Source organism: Artibeus jamaicensis, unplaced genomic scaffold (assembly GCF_021234435.1).
Source record: "Artibeus jamaicensis isolate MK-2021 breed Jamaican fruit bat unplaced genomic scaffold, CSHL_Jam_final scaffold_369, whole genome shotgun sequence".
Classification (NCBI taxonomy): domain Eukaryota; kingdom Metazoa; phylum Chordata; class Mammalia; order Chiroptera; family Phyllostomidae; genus Artibeus; species Artibeus jamaicensis.
In genome coordinates this window covers 13,614,482-13,641,649 of record NW_026522042.1, presented here as the reverse complement: position 1 = coordinate 13,641,649, position 27,168 = coordinate 13,614,482, and the positions used below count along the sequence as shown (strand labels likewise).

Here is a 27,168-nt window from a genome sequence, read left to right as displayed (position 1 = left end):
CGATTTTCATTCTTTATACCCTTTGTCAATCTGGTTGACAAAAAGTCTATTGCCTTTATTTTTTTTTATCTGTATGTATTTGATTACTAGTAAGGTTGAAAATTTTTCATATGGCTATTGGCCATTTGTAGTTCTCCTGAGAATATATACTTCTTTTGAGAATTGTCCACCCATGTACATTGCTCATTTATTCTTTTAAAGAAAGTGTTTTTCCTCCTCTTCCTGTATGCAGCTTGAGGTGACCTCTGAAAATGTTCACTATCCACTTGGCCCAGAGAAAAACCCACTAAATCATGTGAATCAAGAGGTTCAAATCTTCATGTTCACTCTGAGGTCACTTGAGAAGCTGCCCAGGCCACCAAGGGTATGTGTATCCGAAAGCCATCAAGTATCTGAGGGATGTCACTTTACAGAAGCAAAGTGTGCCATTCTGCTGTTACAATGGTCAAGTCTGTAGGTGTGCTCAGACCAAGCAGTAGGGCTTGCATGCAGGGTCAGTGGTCCCAGAGTGCTGAATTTTTGCTGCACAAGTTTTAAAATACTGAGAGTAAAATTGAAATTAAATGTTTAGATGTAGATTCTCTGGTCATCGAACACACTCAAGTGAACAAACCTCCCAAGACGTGGCACAGAATGTCGAGCTCCTGGGCCCGGCAGCCCACCCAGGAGCCCTCCCTCCCACACTGGGAGGGGAGGCTACTCCTACTGAGAAACAGCAGACTGTTCCCAAACCAGAAGAGCAGGCTGCACAGCAGACAAAGATGTCCCAGAAGAAACTGAAGAAATAAAAACTTACGGCCCAGGAGTAAATTCAGCCTAAGATTAATGCTAATAAAAGTACCAAAAAAAAAAAAAAGGTTTTATCTTCTTCTTATTAACAAAGCAATGCATGTTCATTGTCAAAACATCGAATCAGTTCAATAAGTCATCCAAGACCTCATAACCCAGAGATAACTGATGTCAGTAGTTTGGAGTTAGGACTTTTTCTATGTACGTGTGCACAAAAGTGGACGCATGTATTGCAAAGCTGGGTTCTGACACAGATGCTGGTTTTACGCACGGTATTTGGGAGCAGCTCAGCTTGCTGACAATACTGCATCACTCTTTGTGGTGACCCCCTGGATGGATGTCCTGTTTCCCCAGTTCTTGACCGTTTAGGTAGGAATTCGTTATGGCTGGGTCCAGTTCTTTTCTTAGTGGAATCACATTCAAATGATTTGAACGTCTTCATCAATATCAGCTCTAGGGTATATTATATACTGCCATGACCTTCCCAGTTCTCTCTTTAAGTTTCACTTATTCTAGGATACAGTTTGTTTTATATTTTTAGTAGTAAAATTCATATTTTCGTTAGTTTTTACATATTGAACCAGCCTTGCATTCCAAAGGCAAAGTCCGAATGGTTGTGGTTTGTTTTTCAAAGATTTTATTTATTTATTTTTAGATAGACGGGAAGGGAGGGAGAAAGAGGAGAGAAACACTGATCTGTTGCCTCTAGCACACCCCCAACTGGAGACCTGAATGGTTCTGATAAGTTTTTATGTATTTTTTTTTTAATTTACTGATTTTGAGACACACAGAGAAAGCGAAACACCGATTTGTTGTTCCGCCTATTTATGCATTCATTGGTTAATTCTCGTATGTGCCCTGACTGGGGATTGAACCCACAACCTTGGCATGTCAGGATGACAATCCAACCAACCAAGTCACATTGCAAGGGTGGCTGTATGTTTTTATCTGGTTTTTGTACCAGAGTAATGTTGGCCTCACAAAATAACTTGCGGTAGAGACCTGGAAAAGTTATTATAAAATTATTCATAAATATTATTATGAAGTCACTCACTTACCCTAGCTCCTCCCTCATCCCAACCTGCCCAGCACGTTCCAGGTCCCCAGGACTCTCCTTCTTCATCCTCTTACCAGAAATCTGGGGCTTTGATGACCACGCCCTGCCATACTCCCCTATGACTCTGCTCATGTCCAAAGCTAAGCAGTGAGTTTACTTCTGGAAGGAGAATCACGGCAAGCTGTCACACCAGTTTGATGATACTTCATGTGTGGTCTTCTCCAATCTGCCTGCCACTAGTTCTGTTTCAGAGTCCTCAGACTGGTGCTCTCAGCATTTTATCCAGATTTTATAGTCACATTCAGTGGGCAAGAAAGAGAAGAGTGTGTTTACTTCATCTCATCCAGAGCTGAAAGCTCATAAATTGGGTTTCAATGAATAATTTCATCGCATATCTCTTTCCACTTTACTGAGCCCTCTCCTCTTCATCTCCTTTGATGTACACTAAGATTTCATAAAAACGAAAAATGTAAAAACATATTTCATTAAGAATTTTGCCACCTAGAAAGTCTTCTTGTGGCCAGTCTTTGTTCTTCTCAATGCCCTTTGCTTCTCCATCTTTCTCTTGGCCCCGCCAACGAGCAGACAGGAAGGCAGGCAGGCGGTTCCAACGTTACCACGAGGTTGTCAGGAGATAGATTTTAGTCTCTACTCCAAAAAAAAGGATTCCCTTCAGGCTATAACTTGCTTACATTTCAGGCCTCCTTTCTGGCATCTTTCTGGAAACAATCAATGAAGGAAGTGGGGGCATTTCTTTATGACTGTCCTTTACATTAAATGTGGTGACAACAAGTGCACTGATCACATGATCACAGAACTGAAGAATTTTGGAACTGAAAGTAATGTTAGAGATTCTCAATGCCTCGGTTTAACAGATGCGATTGCACGTAAAGATGGGGAGAGGCTGCAGGCAAAATGGCTGGTATCTCTGATGTCATATAACAACCGAATGGCCACAGGGCCAGCCTAGGAGGCAAAACAGGGAACAGAGAAGGCTGAGGTAAGCTGTCCAGAAGAGGCTTTGTCTCAAATTTACCCTCTGCGGGAAGTGGCCATTATGCTCAGTGTCAGCTAATTATTACCAGGGAGGAACACATGCCCTGTGTCATCAGCTCTTCCAATTTTTTAAGAGAAGTCAAGTGAAGATTTCTGTGTGAAATCTTTAATATGAATGTTCGCTCAGGGTTTCTAACTGTGTCTTGGCCAAATAACGCACAGCTATAGCTTACCCTGGATATCGTACGTAAGACATCTGTTGTGACTTCTGGCTCAGGTAAAGGTTAAAATGCTGAGCCAAGGAAATGGGATTCCCTTTACTTTCCCATCCTCAGTTAACCATTGGCCTTAGAAAGAGACATAGCTTTGTAAGTTCTTTAAGATAAGGAGGGATGGAAAAGGCTGATGTGCAAGCTTTCACAGCAGACCAAAATTGGGATACCTAAAACCCATTTGCACGCCATGTCTTCAGCATTTAAGTTCTACAGAAAGAGGGTTGGCCGAAAACACATCCATAAGAGGTATATGGCATAAAGATCAAACACTCAGGTTTTCAAGTCAGAAGAACTCTCCAAAGTAGCTTTCTGACGATCTAACCCAATTCAAAGGGCTGTATCATTCTAATGACTTTTTATTACAGCAAGTTACTTATCCCCAAACCCTGGTTTGCTCATGTGTAATTAATACCTACCATGTAGTAATGTTGTGAGGTTGAAATAATATGTACTGTTTTTTAAAATTTATTATTATTATTTTAGGTTGAGAGAAAGGGGTAGAGAAACATCAATTTGTTGTTCCACTTCTTTATGCATTCACTGGTTGATTCTTGTATGAGCCCTGACTGGGGATTGAACCCGTAACCTTGGTGTATTGGGATGACGTTCCAACTGAACTACCTGGCCAGGGCTACACACTGTTTTAACACAGTGATGTGGAGTTGCTTGAAGGTCTTTTGAGTAGCAGTAACATGATCGAACAGATGCTACAGAGATGTAATCTGGGGGCTGCAGGCTGAATAAATAGTGTACATACCAGAGGCAGAAAGGAAAAAAGCAAGACTGGAGTTTGGATAGATAGGATTTGGAACTAATTTTAACAAAGGGAGTATCTCACTGGGAAGGTGAATGAGATAATCAATAGCATGTACATACACAGAAGATGCTGACAACAACCCAGGAAGCAGCAGATGCAGAAAAATGTTGAGAGGTAAGAGAAAAAGTGCTTAGAAACTTCAGTGCTATGGAAAAACAGGAAGCAGTTAAGCAGGTATGGCAAAACCAGCACCTACTTTTCCAAAATCTTATTTTGCATGCCATGAAATAATTCTTATCAATGTTGAGGCAATTGGCCATTTGAATCCTGTTCAAATGACCTCTAATAAGTACCTGGACTAATAGTATAATAGTATTTTAAACATGGAGAAGATCGGTCATCTTATATACTTTCATACCAAATGCCAGACCTTAACCAAAATCTTACACAGGTGGTTGGTTATAATTATGCACGTGGGCAACAACTTCTTTGCAGGTGCCCTCCATGTTATTGTGGCAGTTAACATTTTAAAAGCAGTTTCTTCAATGGATATTTTTCCCACATTCATATATTAGAAGATACACTCTCTCTCTCCCACATCATCTCTTGTTCCTACTGCTCTGTATTTCCAACTATACATGATATGGTTTCAAACAAACTCACTTGCATCAGTCATGTTCCTGTATCACTTAAGAACTAATGCCCAGAACTGAACACCATACTGCAGATGCGACGTGACTAACGCCAAGTGTAGAACTAGATGCAGTGGTTTCCCTTAATCGTGGGGAATACGTTCCACAAGCCCTCGTTGGATGCCTGAAATTAGGTGTTACCAAACCCTATATATACATACCTACGATAAATTTTCATTTATAAAGTAGGCGCAGTGAGATTAATAATGAAATAGAACCACTATAGTAATATAGTAAAATAAAAGTTACGTGGATGTAGCGTCTCTCTGATAACCGCTCCAACCCAAAGCCAGGTGAGTGACAGGCCAGTAGCGCATGCGGTGTGGACTCGCCAAAGGGACATCTCGCGTCCCTGGTAAAGCAGTGGGATGATTTGAAATACCATCATGCTGCTCAGAACAGCACACAATTTAAAACTTAAGAGTTATGTCTAGAATTTTCCACTTACTATTTTTGGACCACAGTTGACCGTGGATAAAGAACGGTGGAAAGTGAAACCATGGATGAGGGGGTGGCAGAACTGCTGTCTCTCATTTTGGGTATCATTCAGATAAAGGACACAAGGAAGCTCCTGTTAAAAGGGTCCCAATGCTCTCTAAGGGTAATGTGATTGCTAGTGTAGTTTTCAGCTTCTCTCCAACGCCCCACACTATGCATTAACAAAAGGCAGCCCATCCGTTTTTATCTGCCTTGTATTGCCCCCTAAACTGCATTGTAGTCCCTCTACAGCTCAGAGCAAAACTCGACATAAACTACAACACCCTGAACTTTTTCTCATCATGAATCCGTCGTACTGCATTATCATATGTATCTTTAAATACAGGGCCCACATCGATCCAACCCAGAAGTATGTTCTCTGCTACTTTCCCTTTCTACTTCTGAACTCTTTTAAACATCCATGTATTTTGAGTGATTAATCAACTGAGATCCATTTAATTATCTAGTCTTACTTGGGATTATATTAGGATAAGGTAAATAGAAGGTGAACATAACTTTAACATGAAACCAGTTTAAGTATTGTTCAAAAATATTCACTCGTTATGTTATAGAATTGTTTCCTATTTTCAAATTTTATTTTACATCAAATATTACACTAAGCACACAGTTAAGGAAGACTAAAATTGCTCAGAGAATGGGGATTTTATGATTTGTTGAATGTTTCAATTACTTATTGCTACATATATTATATGGCTGATAAGAAAACACCTTTAATATTAAATTAAAAATACTGGTTTGGGACTGTGTATTATGGTCATTGGCATAAAGCATGTTCATTAACACATGATCCACGTACCATTTGCATTAGAACCATCTACGACTAGAGAAAAAGCCTAACTTGGAACGGTCCTTCAGTGCTTTGTTAGAGGCAGTTTCCCTGTGTGGACCCACATGGAACGAACTGCAAGACTCCAAGATACCCGGTAACACAAGGCGAGAAGGCACATCACAGGGCAGAGCAGAGACCATGTAGGAAAGGATGCACAAACAGGTAACGGGGACTGCCTCTGGGAAGCGGCAAGAGGAGGCAGGAGACCTTCTGTGCCATAACACACCTTTGTACCTTTTCAACATGTGAATAAACCATCCATTCAAATTAATACCTAAGAGAAAACCATCTTAAAATGCCCATCCTCAGGCTCATTCTGGCCCTCCGCAGTCAGAATCTTTGGAATTAGAGGTTAGAAATCTTAATTTTTAGAATGTTCTTCAGAGAACTCTTATAAAACAATCAAATTGGAGACCTCTGCTATGAACATTACCTTTCTATGGCACTATGAAGTTTTCCCTTTCTTGGGAACACTTTAAAAAATGAGTTCTGTCAAATTCAGTATAAAAATGAACACTATTAAATGATCTGTTCATAACGTAACTTCATAATATTGGGTTAGCCAATTAGTTCATTTATTTTTTTCATACAAGACAATTTTCATTTTCAGCAATAACTATATTGATTTGGGTATTTTGAGTATGTTGGCTGTCTTCCACATGGTAGAACACTGATGGCTGTCAATTAAGGTCTTGATTTGATCGCTGTCTAGTCTACCTGACTGTGGAGCATCGTCTAACAAGAAATCCCAGCATGAAACTTGACAAACAACTTTTGAGACGTTCTATCAGTCACAGCACCTTCTCCACACACTGCACAAATCTTTTCCATTTCAATGCATTTTTACCTTCCTTGAAATAATAAAGCATAATATGCCAAAAAGTTGCATATTTTCTTCCATCTTCAATATTAAAATGGCTACACAAAAACTCACCAATTTTAATGTTTTTTAAATGCACACTGATATGACAGTTGTCACAAAATACAGTTGAACAAAATTATTTCAAATGAAGTTAAATACAACCAAGCACTACTATAACCATGAAAAAAACAGAATGAACTTTTTGGCCAATCCAATATATATTGAGACCATAATAGCATGGTGAGACCATAATAGCATGGTGAGACCATAATAGCATGGCCACCCAGAACAACCGTTTAAGTGGACTTCTGGTCACTACAGTGGCATAGGCAGATGTCAATTGCCACATCCCGACACCACATCAAAATTACAACTAAAATATAGAACAACCATCACTCAGAACCAGCAGAAATCAAGTCGAATGGAAGCCTGACACTAGGAATTAGAGAAACCACATCCATCCAGACTGGTAGAAGGGGCATAGACACTGAACAGGCAGGTCCCACACCCACATGTGCTAGATAAAAACTCAGGAGAGGAATCTTGGGACTGAGGAGTCCCACCCCACACCAGAGACCCCAGCCCAAGGTTCCAGTGCCAGGAAGAGAAGCCCCATAACTTCTGGCTGCAAAAACCAGTGGGAATTGAGTTGGTGGAAAAAAACATTGGGAGCCCCAAACAATTCCTCTTCAAGAACTCACACAGGACTCATCTACTCAGACTCGCTCCCTGTGAGCCTGAGCACTGGAGTAGCAGCTTGAGAGGTACGCGTGGCGCACACGGACAAAACTGAAGTGCCTGGCATGAAGGAGAGCAGAAGCCACTGTTGTCCCTTTTCTGAACCTATCCCCCCACAGAGCCAGCAAGCTGGCGCCATATCCATCAACCTGGCTAACCCTGTTTGACCCACCTTAAAGATCCCCAGAGACTCCACCCCACCCCAACTTGGGGCCCACGCCATGCTGCTTTTCCATGTGAATGGCTGGTCTTGGCTCATGCTTTATACTTCCTAAATCCTCTCAAGCCAACAGCTGGCCTCAGTGAGACCCTGACCCGCACAAGCAGCAGCCAGACTAAATGCTGGCCTGGGAACCTCCAAGTCCAGCAAAAGTAGCAGCTGTCTCTCTCAGGCAGGGTGCCCCAGGCAAAACACAAGTAGGGGCTGACTTTGACCTGTACCACTAGAGAAATCCCAGAGCTTCCACACTCAGTGGAGAGCTACAGACAATCTCAGAGCCCCACCATCCTGCCTCTGCACAGCTGATCCTCCACAGAGGGCAGAAGGTGGTGGTCAGTGGTCACAGCCAGTCCTTGCAACTGACTGGCCTGGGTAAATCCCTTCCACTGACCTTGATTGCCAAGAGCAATCAAGGCTCCACTGCAAGAAGAAGGTTTCTCAGGGTACATGAAGGGCGCACCTCAAGTACCCAACTTGGGTGATAGGGGAGGCTGTGCCATTGGACCTTGAAGGACACCTACTACATTAGGCCACACTACCAAGACAGAGTTAAAGCAGCTCTACTAATACACAGGAACTCAAAGGGAGGCTGCCAAAATGAGGAGACAAACATGGCCCAAATGAAAGAACAGATTAAAACTCCAGAGAAAAAGCTAAACGAAATGGAGATTATCAGCCTTTCAGATGCAGAGTTCAAAACACTTATAAGGATGCTCAAGGAACTTAGCAAGGACCTCAGCAGCATAAAAAGGACAGTTAAAAAACAAACAAACAAAACAAAAACAAAAATGGATACACTAGCTGAAATAAAGAGCAATTCACAGAAAAACAACAGCAGAGTGGATGAAGTGGATGAAAAACAACAGCAGAATCAAACCAGCAATTTGGAACACAAGGAAGCAAAAAAAAAACCCCACAAAAACAGAAAAACAAACAACAAAAAACCCAAAACAAAAACAAAAAATACAACCAAAACAAGAAAGAATCCAAAAAAAATAGGATAGTATAAGCAGCCTCTGGAACAATTCAAGAGGTCCAACATTTGCATCATAGAGGTGCCAGAAGAGAAAGAGCAAGAAATTGGGAATCTACTTGAAAAAGTAATGAAAGAAAACGTCCCTAATTTGCTGAAGGAAATAGACATGCAAGTCCAGGGAGCACAGAGTCCCAAACAAGAGGGATGCAAAGAGGCCCACTCCAAGACATCATAATTAAAATGCCAAAGGTTAAAGATAAAGAGAAAAATCTTAAAAGCAGTAAGAGAAAAGCAGTTAAGTTGCCCACAGGGGAGTTCCCATCAGACTGTCAGCTGACTTCTCAAAAGAAACTGCAGGCAAGAAGGCACTGGCAAGAAGTATTAAAAGTGATGAAAACCAGGGACCTACAGCCAAGATCGTTCTACCCAGCACAGCTTTCGTGTAGAACTGAAGAACAGATAAAGAGCTTCCTAGCCAAGAAAAAACCTAAACTTCATCACCCAGCCATTAATTATTATATGAAATGTTAAAGGGACTTGAGAAAATTAATGGTTGCCAGAAATGACAGGGAAGTGGGTGAAGAGGTGAAGGGTGTAAGAAGCACAAATAGGTCGTCGCAGAATAGTCATGGGGATATAAAGTATAGGAAATGTAGCAACTAAAGAATTTGGACGGAACAATGATATGGGGATTGCCTGAGGGTGTACAGAATGCTGGGGAAATGAGGACATGGGAAAAATCAGAACTCTTAAGAGTGTAATCAATATATATATATATATATTTTTAAAGTTTATGCTTTTTATCAAGCAGAAAAATTATTTAAAATGTTGACTTAAAAAATCAAGTATGATTTGCTACATCATTAATTTTACATTTTAATTCTAGCTTTCAAAGAAATAGAAAAAAGTGGTGAAGACAAAACTAATTTGTAATGCATTATATAACTGGGGATGAGTGAGAGAATTCAATTTGTTTTAAAGAGTTTATTTACTTTTAGAGAGAGGGGAAGGGAGGGAAACACTGATGTGTGAAAGATACATTGATTGGTTGCCTCTCCCACACCCCTACTTGAGCCCTGGCCTGCAACCCAGGCATATACCTTGATTGGGAATTGAACAGGTGACCTTTTAGTTTGCAGGCCAGTGCTCAATCCACTGAGCCACACCAGCCAGGGCTGTTTTCTTTCTTTTGTATCATTAAATTGACTGTAACATGAGCATGCACTAAAAGATGCAGGCAATAACATGTAAATAAATCAGTTGCCCAAACAATTGGTTCTAGAATGCATCAGCAGGGTGATAACCAATGCTGCTTTTGACTAGAGATCTCAGTTTAATTTAAAAGTTGCCAAAGCAGCCCTGGCTGGGTGACTCAATTGGTTGGAACCTAGTACCGTACACAGAGATTGTGGGTTTGATCTCCAGTCAGGTGATATCTGTAGGTTATGGGTTCCATCCCCAGTGGCACCCAATAGATGTTTCCTCTCTCTCTCCCCCTTCCTCTCTAAAATCAGTAAAAATATATCCCTGGGTGAGGATTAAAATAAATTTTCTTTAATTGTCAAATAAGATACTAAAATATGTTCATGTCATTTCACACAAGATGGTTAATGTGGGTCTATCCACAGCTATGAAAATAATTTAGCCATGGAAATACTGAAATAATTATTTTAGTAAATAAATGTAAATGGTGCCACTTGTATATATGGATGAAGACAACCTAAACCAAACATAAAATTTTGAAACGGGATGAAAACATTTTTGAAATCTAATTGCAAGATAAAGGGAGCTGCCTGGCAAAGTGCTGAGTGTAAACGCCGAAATCTCTCAATTTCAACTACGTCACTTCAATTGATGTACGATCTTTAGGGTAACCACACTGGACTTCAATGACCTCATCCGAAAAATAAGAAATATGAACACCTTCACTTATTCTTACTGTTATGATAGTTTTAAAAAGGAAAATGTGTAATACCACCAAGCATGAAGTCTGTCATTAGTGTGATACTTTTCAGTTCTTCTCTGTTACGCAGAACTATGAAAAAAAGTTTCCAAAATTTTACTGGGTGACTTATTACTCAAAAGAATAAAATGAGACCCAGAAATACTAAAGTTAAAAAAAGAAAAAGGCTTGCCCGACAGACACAGCGTGTGACAAATGTGGGACAAAGCCCGAGCTGCCTGTCCTAGCTCCCCGACGGCCGTCTCCCGCAGTCTGCAGACCCTCTAACAGTCCAGGGGAAGGTTCCAGCCCACCCAAGAAAGAAACCGAACCAGTATGTTATTCAAAATTTCTGGAAATTATGTGCTCAGGCGACAAACTCATCAAGAATAACAAGATTTAAGTACTCAATACTTTTGAATATAGTTTTACTAAAGCATAAGTCATTTCAAAGCAAAAGTAGTTTATGATGTCAATTCTGACATATAATACATTTAAGTCATTATATGAATTTAAGTTTTTATTTGTGTATTTCACTGTAGTGCTGTGACAACAAAATGACATCTGTGTACCAGAGCATACACACATCAACAGTAAGATGTGACTTTTTATTACACCATTGCTAGAATATTTAGCTTTTTGTAGGACATATAAGCATGTAAGATGGCCACACCAAATAATTTTCTGGTTTTTTTCCCCTTAGATAATCTTAATTTTTTATCAGTAATACTTTATCAACCTCACTGTTAATAGAACTGTAAATTATCTGGGTGATAGGGTATGGGGATGGGGGAAGGAATCATTCAATTGCGTTATACTGTAATAATAGTTAAGAGTAATCTCACACACACCAATAAGGAACTGTCATCATAATTAAGGGCTAGTTACTGTTGTTAGTTGCACAATGATAAAGTTCTTTCCAAAAGATTGGTTAGCCCACTTGTAGTATGAAAAATGCCCTCTCCACATACGCAGAAGAAAAAAATATTCAGAAAGTTATTTTTGGCCTTGCTATGTCAAAAAGTCAACTGTACAAAGATCTACCTGTCAAACCTAAAATTATAATTTTAAAAGTCTATAAAAACAAAAGTGTCATGCATTTTTATCAATTATGCAGAGGCTTTAAAACTGTTGCAAGACCATATAGTATATATTAGCTTTTATACTGCTAATGCACAACTAACAGCAAACTTGATTAGATTAACAGAAATCTGTCTTAATTACACCTTTATATATCACACTAGAGAGACAAATGTCACAAGATCTGCAGAAATATTCAGTCTGAGCACTTAAATGGCAGGATAACTTTTTGTGTTGTAATCCATCACATACAGAATAATAAAACAAATTCTGCAGTCTTACGTTACAAAAAATAATGTACTGCTGTAAAATATTAAAGAGTAAAGGATATCGTCTATAACACAAAGAACTAGTGTCAAAAAACAAAACCTCTAAATAAAAATCTCAAATACACATAGCAACTGAAGCACAAATACTGCATTAAATACAGTCAAGATTTAATAAGACAAATTAATAAAAGACACAAAAGTAGGGGAACTAGGGCAACCAGTAAATAAAACCAAAATAATGGAAAACATCCGAATCACTGTTCCCCCCCTAGCTGGAACACAATTCTGGGGGGTTGTCTTTCCATCCATGTAATACCTAACACTGTACATGAAGATTTTAATGTCACAGAAAAACTTAGTTCTTCTATGAAATTCTTGATACATTTTTTTGAAGTACACATTATTATGAATGAAAAACAGCCTACAGATGGGCACCTATTATTTTAACACTGCAGATTCACAGAAACTTTTTAAAAGTTATCATAATCCTTTTTGTCTTTTTTCCCTTCAGCTTCAAATCCGTCAACTCCATCACTATCCCTTCTTCGCTTCCTGTTGTTGTGGATGTTAAAACGTTGGCTCATTTGGGGTAATGGGTCCATGCCTAGAACTTTGTGTATCTGGCGGAATGCAAGGAGTCTCAATGCAAACTGCAACAAAAAGAGTCAGAATTTAGAGTTAATTAAAAAAAAACCAAAATAATAATTATTAGGTTTACTCCCCCATACACAAAGAAGTCTGTTTAATGAAAGCAATACCTTAAACAATATTAGTTTCATAACTGAAATACTCCCTATGTTCTGCTGTTTTTATTTTCAGGTTTTTCTGTGTGCATGCTAATTTGTTTTTTTAAACCTAAGTTAAAAAATAAGTTTTTAAACAATTTAGTATTATGATTATTTAAAAAAACACCATGAAATTATATACAGCAAAAGACAAGTGTCTCATTCACCGAGTGAACCCTCTTTGGGTCCCAGTCATCTGTTTTCTCACTGTGATACCCGTAGACGCACGCTCAGTACCAGCAGCACACGCACACATAGTGTACATACATACAGACACTTCCCCGGGGTTTACAACCAGAGGATCACGCTTCTTCAACTTATTACTTCACAAGTGAAAACGATTTTCACTACATGGCTATGTACACATAGGAATATGTTAGCCACTGATGGCACAAGACACCATGAAATCTTGAAACTAGAGGGACTTCTGAGATATAATTTAATCTATCCCTCAAATTTCTGAAACATGTATCTCTTAAACTAACTTATGCAGATTTTAGTCATTTGATTAAATGGCAACTTTAACTATATGGTTATGAACCTCAAAGTAATTGTTTAGACCACATTTTTAGACATAGGTCACATAAGATTCAACTTCCCTGACAACCACTAATCTACTTTTCTGTCTCTACAGATTTGCCTACTATGGACATTTTACATAGAGTCATATGGCATTTTGTGCCTGGCTTCTTTCACTTAGCAAAGATTTTCAAGGCTCATTCATATTGCAGTGTATACCAGTACATCCTTTTAATGACCGAATAATATTACAGTGTGTGGATGTACTGTATTTGCTTATCCACCCACTCCTCAACAGACACTGGGACATTTCCACTTCTCAGCATAATGCCATTATGTACACTGATGTACAAGTTTTTATGAAGACATATTTTCAGTTCTATTGGTTATATACCTAGGAATCAAACTATTTTTCCCTAATGGCTGCTGTTTAGACTATTTCTAACCCTTTTATTCAGCTGATATAGTACATTTAGTACATTTCTGGAATCAAAAAAATGGAAAGCTATAGCAGTTTTTAAATTGATCGATTTTTTTATTCATTCTTTAGGTTCACATATTTTTTCCTTTTCCATAACTCTTCTACCAGGATCAATAACTGATAATGATAGACAAGATAAAAGCTGGACAGTGAAGGCTAACAGGAAAAAATGAGTCACTGGAAATACGGTGTTGGAGGAGAACTCCCCAGATACCTCAGACCACCGTAAAGACAAATTAAGTTCGTCCCGGAGCAAATTAAGGCTAAAACTATCATTGGAATAAAAAATGACAAAAGTGAAGCTGTCCTACTTTGGGCATATTATGAAAAGGCAGCAGGAAAAGAGAAAGATCAAATAAGATATAGACTGATTCTTTAAAGCCACAGGCATGAGGCCACAGGAGCTAAGGAGGACTGTTGAGGACAGGACCTCGTGGACACGACTCATTCATTCGGTCACCAGGAATCAGAGCCAACACAATACCACATAACATACACTTTATAATTATACATATTAATGCATTTAATCCGTCCAACTTGAGCCAAATAATGGTGTCATTCCCATTTTACAGATGAAATGGCAGTCATGACCCCTGAGTGCACTTTTAATCTCTGCATTACACAGCTAGAGGCAGGAGAGGCTAAATTATTGTGGCAGACTCTGGCCAGCAGATTCCGCCTGTTGTGGCTGACAACAAGAATGAATGCACAGGTGCAACAGCAATCCTGTGGAGAAATGGGGGACAGCACTGCTACTCTATCAAGGGGACAGTGCCTATGGATGCCTTGGCCACTCCCTCAAGAGGGGAGCGCCCCGACCCTTGCCCAGACAGGCTTTTATTGTTTTCCTGGGGTCCTACATCAGAGAAAGATTTATTACCTATTATGTAGAATATTATTGTCTACATTTTAGGTATAATCAAGAAAATGAAAATAACATGCAGAGGGGAATGGCGATGAGCTGATTAGCTCTGTCCTTGGGAGAACTCATACAGACAGGCTTTAGAAATTACCTTGAAGATAGACAATACACATTTGTTGTTTTAGACCAGGGCAATGGAGTTTTAGCAAAAGCAAGCCATAACAGTCTGTATGCATTTTCTAGGCCTGATTCCCACGGGAAAACATAGTTTGAAGGTCTGGCTCCTGCCAACTACTTCGCTTCTGTAGGTTTTCCATACAGACCTGAGTCACATTTGGCAGACCAAACCAAACCAGTCCTCTACAAATTATAGCAATAATTACCATAAAGCACATCACTTCTGTACACCAGATGATAGTTTCTCTACTGATATTGATGTGTAATTGAATATTCAGATTCGGTGAGGGACTGAAAATACTTTATTTTTATATTTATATAATATACTCAACTAGACATATGCATAATTGAGTATATTAATGTGTTTAACAGCTTACAGACCAAACAGGAAAAAGATAAACTACTTAATGAAAATTAAAAACCTTAAAGATTGGAAAAGTTACATAGAACAAACAGCAAAAACAGAAGACTGCGTGTAACATAAAAACAAAGTTAACTATAAAACAGTGAAAACAGCCCTGGCTGGTGTAGCTCAGTGGATTGAGCGCAGGCCTGTGAACCAGAGGATCGCGGTTCAATTCCCAGTCAGGGCACATGCCTGGGTTGCAGGCCAGTTCCCTGCAGGCCAGTCCCCAGCAGGGGACGCACGAGAGGCAACCATACATTGATGTTTCTCCCCCTCTCTCCTTCCCCTCTAAAGATAAATTTAAAAAAAAAAAAAAACAGTGAAAACAAAACTCCTAAGTATTTTTGATGTATAATCGAATATTCAGATTCAATGAGGAACTGAAAATACTTTTTAAAATATTTATATAATATACTCAACTAGACATACACATAATAAAAATAATACAATTTCAGACCGTATTAGTGAAAACTAGTTTAAACTACAATCCCCTTTAAGGACTTACTACTTATTAAAGAAGCAGAAAAATGAATTCCACACAGTATTTCTTCTAAAGGACAACTATACAAAAACAGAACCCTAAGGCAGTGACTCAGCAAAACTTTGGGATTAGGAGCACACTTTTACCTGTGCACTGGATGTGATGTCCTCACGCTGCTGGTCAGTCATTGTTGCCAAGGTATCAAAGGGATCCTTCTCACAAGGATCCAAAAGTCCAGGACTACCTACAGCCATCACAATAGTGAGAAACAAAATTAGCTTTATGTATGAGAAAGAAGAGTTCTTATTCAATTATCAAACACAAACATTGAAAGTAAAGTCAAACTTACCTTTAAGAATAATCCCTGACGAAATGCACTCAAAAACTCTTCTCAGTGCATCTCCAGGGCTCTGAGGACTAGAAGCACTGCTGATTGCTTTCTCTACTAGTAACTCCATAGCCTAAAGAAAAAAACATAAGAAATGTGTTTAACAGATTATAGACCAAACAGGAAAACGACAAACTACTTAATGAAAATTAAAAATCTTAAAGATTAAAAAAGTTACATAGAACAAATAGCAAAAACAGAAGATTGCGTGTAATATAAAAACAAAGTTAACTATAAAACGATGAAAACAAAACTTGTAAGACAACACAAAATTTACATTTTAAAAAGATTTTATAATTTATTCTCAATGAAGAAAAACAAATAGATTAAGAGTTTTTCTTAATGGTTTAAATTATTGCTATCCTTTCCTACTAAAATAGGACAGTCCTTAAAATTCTTTAGATATTTAGAAGCTCACATACATTTGTTTTTTAATAACTACAGACTAATGATACTTACTAGGGAGTTATATGAGGCCAATCTTTTTAAAAAAACATTTTACTTATTTTTAGAGAGGAGAAGGCACGACAAAAGAGAAATATCAATGTGTGGTTGCCTGTTGCACGCCCCCTACTGGGGACCTGGCCCACAACCCAGGCTTGTGCCCCAGTCTGGGAATAGAACCAGTTACACCCTTTGGTTTGCAGGCTGGCACTCAATTTACTGAACCATACCAGCCAGGGCAGGAGTCCAGTCTTCTAAGTAGAGAAGACTTTTGGTTTTTTTCTTTACAATGTATACTATCTAAATTTTCACTTAATGTATAACTGAACTTGTACTATCCCTAAGGAAAATACAAATTATACTTTCATAGTAAATTACTTTTGAGAGACTCAAAATCTAAACCAATGAATAGAATACAAAAATAAAAGTACCAATTTAGAAAGCAGTCCACCCAATGACATATTTTGAGGGGCCTATGAAAAAAATTGTTTTCATTTAGATTTTAAAGATTGAAATATGATTCCCATGATAACATTCATTCTAAAGTTTACTTTTTGAAAAACTTTATTTATTTTTAGAGAGAGAGGAAGAGAAATATCAATGTATGGTTGCCTCTTACACATGCCCTACTGGGGACCTAGCCTGCAACCCAGGCACATACCAACTGGGAATCAAACCACTGACCTTTTGCTTTGCAGTACTATACCCAACCAACTGAGCCACAACTGTCAGGGCTAAAATGCAGTGGCTTTCAGTGTACTTACAAAGTTGTTCGACCACAACCACTATCTAATGCCACGACACATTCATCACTCCTCAAAGGAACTCCACACCCATTAGTAGTCATTCTCCATGCTCCATTTCCTCCACTCCCCTGGCAATGACTAAATTACTTTCTACGTCTATAGATTTGCCTATTCTGGACATTTCACTAATGAAACTATGTAAAATGTGATTTTCTATGTCTGGTTTTCTTCACTTAGCATAATGTTTAAAGGTCACCCATGTTGTGGCTTTTACCAGTAACTTATATTTTAGACAAAACCACCAATGACAATTCAAATAAATTAAATAGACTAGAAATATAACAAAATCCCTAAAATAATACTGAAACTGAAAATACCTTAGTAAGAATCCATTTTTAGTTGCCTGCTTAAAAAGCTCAGATTGAATCGGAGGTAAAAATTATGTCAAGCTATTCACTCCAAAGCCATTACTCAGTTTTTTAAAATAAGAATTCTAAGATGTTTGGACATGTGAAGAATGAGACTGTAAGAGAGATGGGAACTTAAAGAAAACAGTACACATTAATGGCAGTAAAAAAACGACAGCTTTTGCCCCAGCTGGTGTGGCTCAGTGGATTGAGTACCGGCCTATGAACTAAAGGGTCACCAGTTCAATTCCCACTCAGGGCACACACCTGGGTTGCAGGCCAGGTCCCCAGTAGGGGGCACGAGAAAGGCAACCACACATTGATGTTTCTCTCCCTTTCTCCTTCCCTTCCCCTCTCTCTAAAAATAAATAAAATCTTTAAAAAAAATGACAGCTTTTACTGGTCATTCAAGCAAAAAGAATAGGCCCTGGCTGGGTATGTCTGGACCATCATACCCATACAACAAGGTTGTGGGTTTGCTCTCTTGTCCAAATAGGTCACAAATAGGAATCAACCAATTAATGCATAAATGGGTGAAATGGCAAATCAATGTTTTTCTCTCTCTGCCCCACCCCTCTAAAATCAAATTAAAGAAAAAAAAGTGACAGTAGCATGAGAAACTAGAAAAAAATAAAAAATGTTCATAATGATAAATGTAAATCACAACTAAAAAAATCAAGATGGTTCAATTTACCCAGTTTAAGAACACAGATGTTGTTCAAAACATTTTAAAAGAATTTTCACTAAAAAATTTTAGTATGTTAAGGAATTAGCTTCAGTTTTCAAGACAAATCTATGAAGACATCCAACAGACTGTGAAATCCTGAAGGATAGGTCAATGTCATATATTTTGAATACGAGGCCTAGCATAAATGAAAATACTCAGCATATAGAAAACACTCAGCAAATATTTGTGAAACAGAATTATTCCAGGAAAGAATGTGAAAATAATCCTTCTTATAAAAAGAGCCAAGGTAATAAGCAAATTGCTTACTGATTTTGTGCTAAAAATATAAAACTGAAGTCATAAAATATTCAACTTGCCATAAATACCTCAAACTTTTACTAAGTTCCCTTACAGAATGTTAAAAAAATAAGTATTAAATAATTATCTATAATCTGTATGTCAAGATAAAAAATGTGTTTCAAGTAATTCAAAGCTTTTTCTAAATCTGCTTATTGACTGACCTTATAAAGTAGGAATTTGTGACTTATACTTGCATATAAAGGTAGATAAAAACTAATTAAAAACCAAGAAAGAAATGATTTGTGGAAAACAGTACGTTAATATATTTAAACACACACACACAATGAAACTAAGTCAACTATCTGAACTTCTAAGATCATTTGCTGTAAAGCAAGAATTAAAAATATTCATTTTCTACAGAACGTGGTTATTCTCTAAACAGATATCTACAGTTAGGAAAGCAACAAAAGTAGAATACATGTAGTTTACAAACTCTGAAATATGCATACATGCATTCAGAAGTAAAAGAACAATATCAAAGATGAAGAAACAAATTAGAGAAATGATATTTAGGCTGTAATGTAAAGGATCTTGGGGACTTAAGTTACTTCAGAAGAAAAGCTATCCACATTAAATGATTTGAAAGAAATGACTGCAATATTTATTTTAACATCAACCTGTTATTCCACTCTTGCATGTTCCCTGACCAGGGATCAAACCCACAACCTTGGCGGATCAGGACGATACTCTAATCAACTGGGCAACATGTCCAGCAGTACTAATAACACCGGCACTTACTAAGTGGCAGGCACCATGCTAAATGCTTTAAGTGAAGTTTCATTTAATTATCACTCATTCATTTAATTGTCTTAGCCTAGATGCTGAGACAATTTTAAAGGTTAAAAAAAGAAAACTTAAATAGGTTAAGTAGCCTGTCTAACATGATACAATTACAAAGTAAAAAGACTAGGATTTCTAACCCAGATGTGTTAGACTCTAATCCTGCTTTTGTTACTAAAGATTTAAATAGGGCTATTATATTTAAATGAAAGCACAAAAAAAATATTCAGTGAAGATGTTTATCTATCTGTAATGACTGGGAAAAACTGAAATATCTAACACTAGGAATTCTGGTTATATTAATAGTAATAGTAGCAGTTATCCTCTTCATCATTATAACTGATACACTAAAGCACTGTTCCAAGAATGTTTACATACATTATTCAATTATTCAATTTTGATCATTTGATCATTACAATCACTGTGAGGAGACAGATATGACTACTATCCCCATTTTACAAACAAAGAGTTTATGTTACTAAAATAGAACTTTATGAATACTATTACAAGTAACTGTATATACAAAAGCCATTTCTGTATTCCAGTTGCCATAGGTAATGTTGCTATGTGTGTGAGACTTCCATTTTTAAATCTATTTGCAGAATGTTGTGTATTATATGTAAACACAGTACCTTATTTTATAGTCAATAATTCTTATTAAAAACTGCCAAATCTTTTTAAAAAGATTTTATTTATTTATTTATTTTTAGAGAGAAGGGAAGGGAGAAAAAAGGGGAGAAATAGAATTTATTCCTCTCTAGGAATAAATGAATGAATGAATGAATAAAATTTAAAGGATCTCTGTGAAAGTGAGGAAAAGTAGAAGAATCCTAATTATCCACATCTAATTATCTCTAACAACAGACATTTGCCTAACATGCAGATAAAAAAAAATAAATGAGGTAGTATCTTCCACAGGAGTAAGGGTTAGGGAAAAAGTGATATATCAAAGATGGCTGTGAACTCTCAACAAGTCTGCCGAAGTGACTTTAACATGCCATCAAACCCCTCTTGGCTCAGAAAAGTATAAGTTGTTGCTGAGACGAAAACAAATACAAACACAGAGAATTCTGCATAGGCAAAGACTCTATGAGCCCATCCTGAGTTTGAAACCTGAAGTCTAAAGATGTGGCAATGGAACCCACCTACAGAGCATCTGATCAAGACAGGAGAAAGCACAACCCATGTCTCTAACAAGGCTGTATGCAACCAAACCCTACTTCTTTCCATAAGTAACCCTCCAAGCAGAGCTCACAAGTGAGAAAAAGGAGAGGTATTTAAAAACGTGTGCATATATTCAAAGCAATTCTTGTTGGAATGTCTCAGCACAAAAAGCTGACTTTGTAATAGAACTGATGATGCTAAAAACTAATGAGATGAAAAACAAAAAACAAATCAGGCATGGTATCTTTGTATTTGGGTGAAACATAGCATGAAAAATAGACAAAAAATCCATTTTCTATTAACTCTCAGTGATAACAATGGGTTAATATAAGTTCATCACTTGTTGACAAATGTACTGCTCTACTGCGAAATGTTGATGGGGGAGGCTGCATGTGGCACAGAGTATGTGGGAACTGTTTGTATTGTTTTTCACTCAGTTTTGCTATGAGTCAAAACTGATCTAAAAATTAATGTCAATTAAAAAAAATAAATCCATTCTGGTCCTGGCCGGGTAGCTCAGTTGGTTAGAGTATCACCCTGACATATCAAGATTGTCGGTCTGATCTCTGGTCAGGGCACATACAAGCAACCAATGAATACATAAATGGACAGAACAACAACAAATCAACACCTCTAAAAACCCCACTCTGGAAAATTCGAATTTAAGGGAATATAAAGATATAATCTAACATTTTCAGTTATAAAAAAACCTGATAAAGAGTTCCAGCCAAGATGCAGGCATAGGCAGAAACCCTTTGTTTCCACGTACAACTAAAAGGAGGGTAACAACCAATCTAAAACTGAACCAGAAGTGCCAGAAAATCAAACTGCCTGGAACTCTGACAACAAAGGAGTTAAAGATGTATTCACCCAAACTGGTAGGAAAAAGATAGGCAACTGGGCGGGCAGAGAAGACCCAGCAAGGCGGAAGATCGTGTGAGCAGGGCTGGCTGAGAGGTCCAGTGGCAAGGTGGCAAATCCTGGGAGTAAGGCCAGCTGGCTGAATGGGAAACTAAGACTCAAAGCTAACTGTAAACTATGGTGGGGGCTGCCACAGTGGGAGAAACTCCCAGTCTCATGCAAGAGTTAGTTGGAAAGAGGGGCTAGAGCCTAGCAAGCGAGTTCCACTGTTCCCTGTCTGGCTTCTCCCCCAAAGAGAGCGCCACAACTCAGGAAAGAGGGTTGCCTAGGAACGTTGGGGCAACTTTAAACGTTCCAAAATCCAAATCATAGGGGTGCCAGAAGGAGAAGAGGAAGAGCAAGAAGTTGAAAACTTATCTGAACAAATAATGAAGGAAAACTTCCCTGATATGGGGAAGAAAATAGACTTCCAGAAAGCCGAGGAAGCCCAGAGAATCCCAAGGAATTTGGACCCAAAGAGGAACACACTAAGGCACATCATCATTAAGTTATGCATAATTAAAGATAAGGAGAGAATCTTAAAAGCTGCAATAGAAAAGTAAAGAGTTACCTACAAAGCAGTTCCCAGAGGAATATTAGCTAATTTCTCAAAAGAAATCTTACAGGCAAGAAGTATTTGAAGTCATGAAAGGCAAGCACCTACATCCAACATTACCCTACCCAGAAAACTTTCATTTAGAATGGAAGGGCAGAAAAAGTGCTTCCTAGATAAGGTCAAGTTAAAGATGTTCATCATCACCAAGCCCTTATTATATGAAATGTTAAAGGGACTTATCCAAGAAGTTAAAGAAGATCAAAAACTATGAACAGTAAAATGACAACAAACAACAACTGAACCAAAAAAACAAAAAGAAAAACAAAAACTAAGCAAACAATAGAACAGGAACAGAATCAGAAAAATGGAGATCACATGGAGGGTTTTCAGTGGGGAGGTGGGGAAGAATGAGGGAGAAATAGGGTACAGGGAATAAGAAGCATAATTGATAGACGTAAAATAGATGGGGAGAGGTTAGGAACGGTACAGAAAACAGAGAATTCAAAGAACTAACGTGTACAACCCATGGACATGAATTAAGTGGAGGGAAATACTGGAGGGTTGGGGTGTACAGGGCAGAGGGGGGATAAAGGGGGAAAAGTGGGAAAATTGTAAGAGCATAATCAATGTATTTTTTAAAAACTCAATGAATACAAAAGCCAATAAAATTAAGAGCTCAAGATTGAGATGAAAAGACTGCAGAGCTTATAAAGAAAATAATTCAAATCTACAGGACAAAAAAACCTTAGCGAACAACATATTACAGGACATAATTTGGCTAAATTACCTCAATTCAGAATAAAAAAGGAAAAAGGACAAAATAATTAGGCTAAACTTGGACTTAGCAATGCTAAGTGCTGGAAGATAATGGAGTGATACTAGAAATGGACAGGGAAAACTGACCTAACAATGTAATGGTCAACTGGCAGGTTTTCAAACATGAAATTAAAAAAACATAAACATTCTTTGATAAAAACCATTTGATGATAAAACATAATGAGTCACGAAATGAAAAGGAGAAACCCCAGTAAAAAAAACCTAGTGATTGGCACTAAACAATTTAAATACAGAACATTAAATAATCATAAAGAGTAAGTCTACAGAAGATAAATATATAGTTATTTCTATACTTTAAAGGTTTAAAAATAGTGTGGAATCAGCACATATTAGGATAAATTAAGAAATAAGTTTAGATACTTTACTTAAAGAAATGAAAGAAAAAACAAAAACCCCAAAGGATGAAAAGACCGAAAGAAGTATGTTATAATTCTCTTAGTTTTTATACACAAGAGGTTGATGAGCATTAATTAAAACTGTTAAACAAATGAATGAGAATACCAAGTGAAAACAGAAGGGCAACAACTAGATGTCTAAACAATCAGAAGAAAACCCATTCATAAACAAGAACAAGGAAAAGAAGAATTATGGCAAAGGACAGAAAACAAAAGTGAACAAAATCATACCAAACAAACTGACAAAAGGAAAGCTAGAGTTTTGATATTAATGCATGAATAATTCTTATTAACTCATGGAAGAAAGTGTTGAATGACAGGCACTTTACAATGGCAAGGTGTTCAATTACAACATAACCATCCTAAGTGTTTAATTTCTAAAAAAAAAAAAAAAAAATCACTGCAACAAAATAATAAAGCAGAAACTGTAGGAAATACAACAGAAGTAGAAAATTTTAACTCACTTTATTCAGTCTATGAACAAATGAAGTAAACAAAAAAATATGTAAGGAAAGAATATAGAAGGTACAAAAAAATGACTAATGAAGTCCCACTAAGAGATATATTTACACACTATACGTTGTTGAGAATACATCTTCTAAGTGCCCAGTTTATAAAAACTATACATATTAGATCACAAAGAAAAAGTTTAAATTAAAAAAACTGCAAACAGAATACATTAGATCACACTGCTATAAAAACCAGAAATTAATTACAAAAACAAAAGCCACCCTTCTTCAATCATGTAAATTTAAAAAATTCCCTCCAAACCACTCTTAAAGACAATATTAAAACATTTCAAATGGCATAGAAAATAAAAAGAAAAATACTACATATTTAGCCAAAAACTATGTTAGGCTTTAAAACCTCTACATAATTAAAGTGTGAGTGAATAAAACAAGTATCCAACTCAAGAAGCTTGTAAAAGAATAACAACAATTAAAGTAAGACAAACAGAAATCAGAAACTACTGACCTATTAAAGAGGAAAATGGTAGCTCTCACAGATAAATCCAAAGAGCTGACTCTTTGGGGAGAAGAAATAAAATAAGATAAATCACTGCATAAAAAAATACAATACTAGGAATAATAAAAAAAAATGTCAAAATACTGATTATTTTGGTGTGTTTTCAACTAAAATTTTGGTGTATTTCATGCTATAAATATATTACTATAATACATGATTTCAAAGATCATCCAGGAGCTCTGCTTATCTTCTGACTCCCCCAGCATTACCCTGCCATAGCCCACACCCCCATAATTCCTTTCACCTGCGTACTCCTTTTTTCCTATGTAGTTCTTATAATTCTGCTTCCCTAAAGCAGAGAGTACCCTGTGGCTGTCTCTCATAAATAGGAAAAATATGGTGTAGGACAGCAAGGGCGATCTGCACACACTACACTTCCAGACTCCTCCACAATGGCTCAGAAAGAGTGGCCTAACAGACCATTCTCACAAGTACTAAAACCTGAACTTACAACAGAAATGGCCTCAAAGGCACCTAGAATGAGAGGACTGAAGCTGAAGGAAGCAGGAAGTAGAATGAAGATCATTATGCTTACATTTTAATAAAATTTTAACAGTTAAAGTTATTATGCTTATAACTTTTTAAAAGATTTTATTTATTCATTTTCAGAGAGAAGGAAGGGAGGAAGAAAAACATCAACGTGTGCTTGCCTCTCATGGGTCCCCCACTGGGGACCTGGCCTACAACCTAGGTATGTGCCCTGACTGGGAATTGAACTGGTGACCGTTTGGTTCACAGGCCCTCACTCAATCCACTGAGCTATACTGGCTAGGGCCATGCTTATAACTTTTATATTTAAAAGCTATTAAGACAACTTCCAGTCAAGATGGAGGTGTAGGTGGACATGGCTCACACCTTCGCACATTGAAATCAAAATTACAACTAAAATATAGAACAACCATCACTCAGAACCAGCAGAAATCAAGCCTGACACTAGGAATTAGAGAAACCACATCCATCCAGACTGGTAGAAGGGGCATAGACACTGAACAGGCAGGTCCCACACCCACATGTGCTAGATAAAAACTCAGGAGGGATATCTTGGGAGTAAGGAGTCTCTGCCACGCCCTGAGACCCAACAGGGTTCCAGTGCCAGGAATAGAAGCCCCATAACTTCTGGCTGCAAAAACCAGTGGGAATTGAGTTGGTGGAAAAAAACACTGGGAACCCCAAACAATTCCTCTTCAAGAACTCACACAGGACTCATCTACTCAGACTCGCTCCCTGTGAGCCTGAGCACTGGAGTAGCAGCTTGAGAGGTACGCATGGCACACACGGACAAAACTGAAGTGCCTGGCATGAAGGAGAGCAGAAGCCACTGTTGTCCCTTTTCTGAACCTATCCCCCCACAGAGCCAGCAAGCTGGCACCATATCCATCCACCTGGCTAACACTGTTTGCCCAGCTCTAGAGATGCCCTGAGATTCCATTCCACTCTACCCAACTTATAGACCAGCCAAGGCTGATTTTCCATATGGAAGGGTGGTCTTGGCTCATGCTTTACAACTTCCTGAATCCTCTCAAACAAGCAACAGCTGGCCTCCGTAAGCCCCAGGTGTGACATTAGCAGCAGCCAGCCTAGACTCACAGCTTGGCTTCCCCATGGAATCTTCAAGCCCAGCACAAGTAGCAGCCATCTCAGACTGCTTTATAGACCAGGCAAGGTGGCCCCAGCAAAACACAGGTAGGGCTGGCCTTGCCTTGACCACCCAGGAAACTCCAAGGCTAGCATGCCCAATGGACAGCTACAGACCACATCAGAGCTCTAGCACTATGCCCTTGCACAGCTGATCCTCCACAGAGGGCAGAGGGTGGTGGTCAGTGGTCACAGCCAGTCCTTGCAACTGACTGGCCTGGGTAAATCCTTTCCATTGACCTAACAACAGCAATCAAGGCTCAACTACAAGAGGAGGGTTTACTCAGCACATACAAGGGCGCACCTCAAGTACCCAGCTTGGGTGGTAGGGGAGGCTGTGCCACTGGACCTTGAAGGACACCTACTACATTAGGCCACACTACCAAGATGCAGAGTCAAAGAAGCTCTACCAGGAACTCACAGGGAGGCTGCCAAAATGAGGAGACAAAGAAACATGACCCAAATGAAAGAACAGATCAAAACTCCAGAAAAAGATCTAGACAAAATGGAGATTATCAACCTCTCAGATGCAGAGTTCAAAACATTGGTTATAAGGATGCTCAAGAAACTAAGCGAGGACCTCAGCAGCATAAAAAGGACTCAGTCACTAACTGAAATAAAGAACAATTAACAGGAAAACAACAGTAGAGTGGATGAAGCCGACAACCAAATCAGCAATTTGGAACAAAAGGAAAACAAAAACTGACCAATTGGAACAAGAAAGAATCCAAAAAAAATTAGTATAAAGCAGCTTCTGAGACAACTTCAAGAAGTCCAACATTCGGTATCAGAAGAAAAGAAAGAGGAAGACATTGGAAATCTACTTGAAAAAGTAATGAAAAGAAAATCTCCCTAACTTGGTGAAGGAAATAGACATGCAAGTCCAGGGAGCACAGAGTCCCAAATAAGATGGATGCAAAGAGGCCCACTCCAAGACATCATAATTAAAATGCCAAACCAAATCTAAAAAACAAATTTAAGCAAGCAAGAACAGGGACAGACTCATGGATACAGAGAACATTTTGTTGGTTGCCACATGGGAGCCGGGTGTGGGGGAATAAATGAAGAGGTAAGGAAAGTAAGAACTACAACTAGGTAGTTACAGAACAGTCATGGGAATGTAGAAGAACAGTACAGGAAACAGTATAGCCAAAGCACTTACACACATGAGC

At 38.1% G+C, this 27,168-nt stretch overlaps 1 protein-coding gene across 1 annotated transcript in view; it reads right to left on the bottom strand.

Moving 5' to 3' along the window:
• Positions 1–11,029: 11,029 nt before the first annotated feature.
• ZFR (zinc finger RNA binding protein) overlaps positions 11,030–27,168 on the bottom strand; it is an 85,087-nt gene continuing 68,948 nt past the window's right edge. Inside the window, exons 18-20 of the mRNA XM_037128957.2 lie at positions 16,041–16,152; positions 15,838–15,935; positions 11,030–12,630 (exon numbers count right to left, since the gene is read on the bottom strand). Coding sequence (XP_036984852.1) covers positions 12,451–12,630; positions 15,838–15,935; positions 16,041–16,152 — 390 coding nt within the window. The 3' untranslated portion in view covers positions 11,030–12,450. The remainder of the gene's footprint in view (positions 12,631–15,837; positions 15,936–16,040; positions 16,153–27,168) is intronic.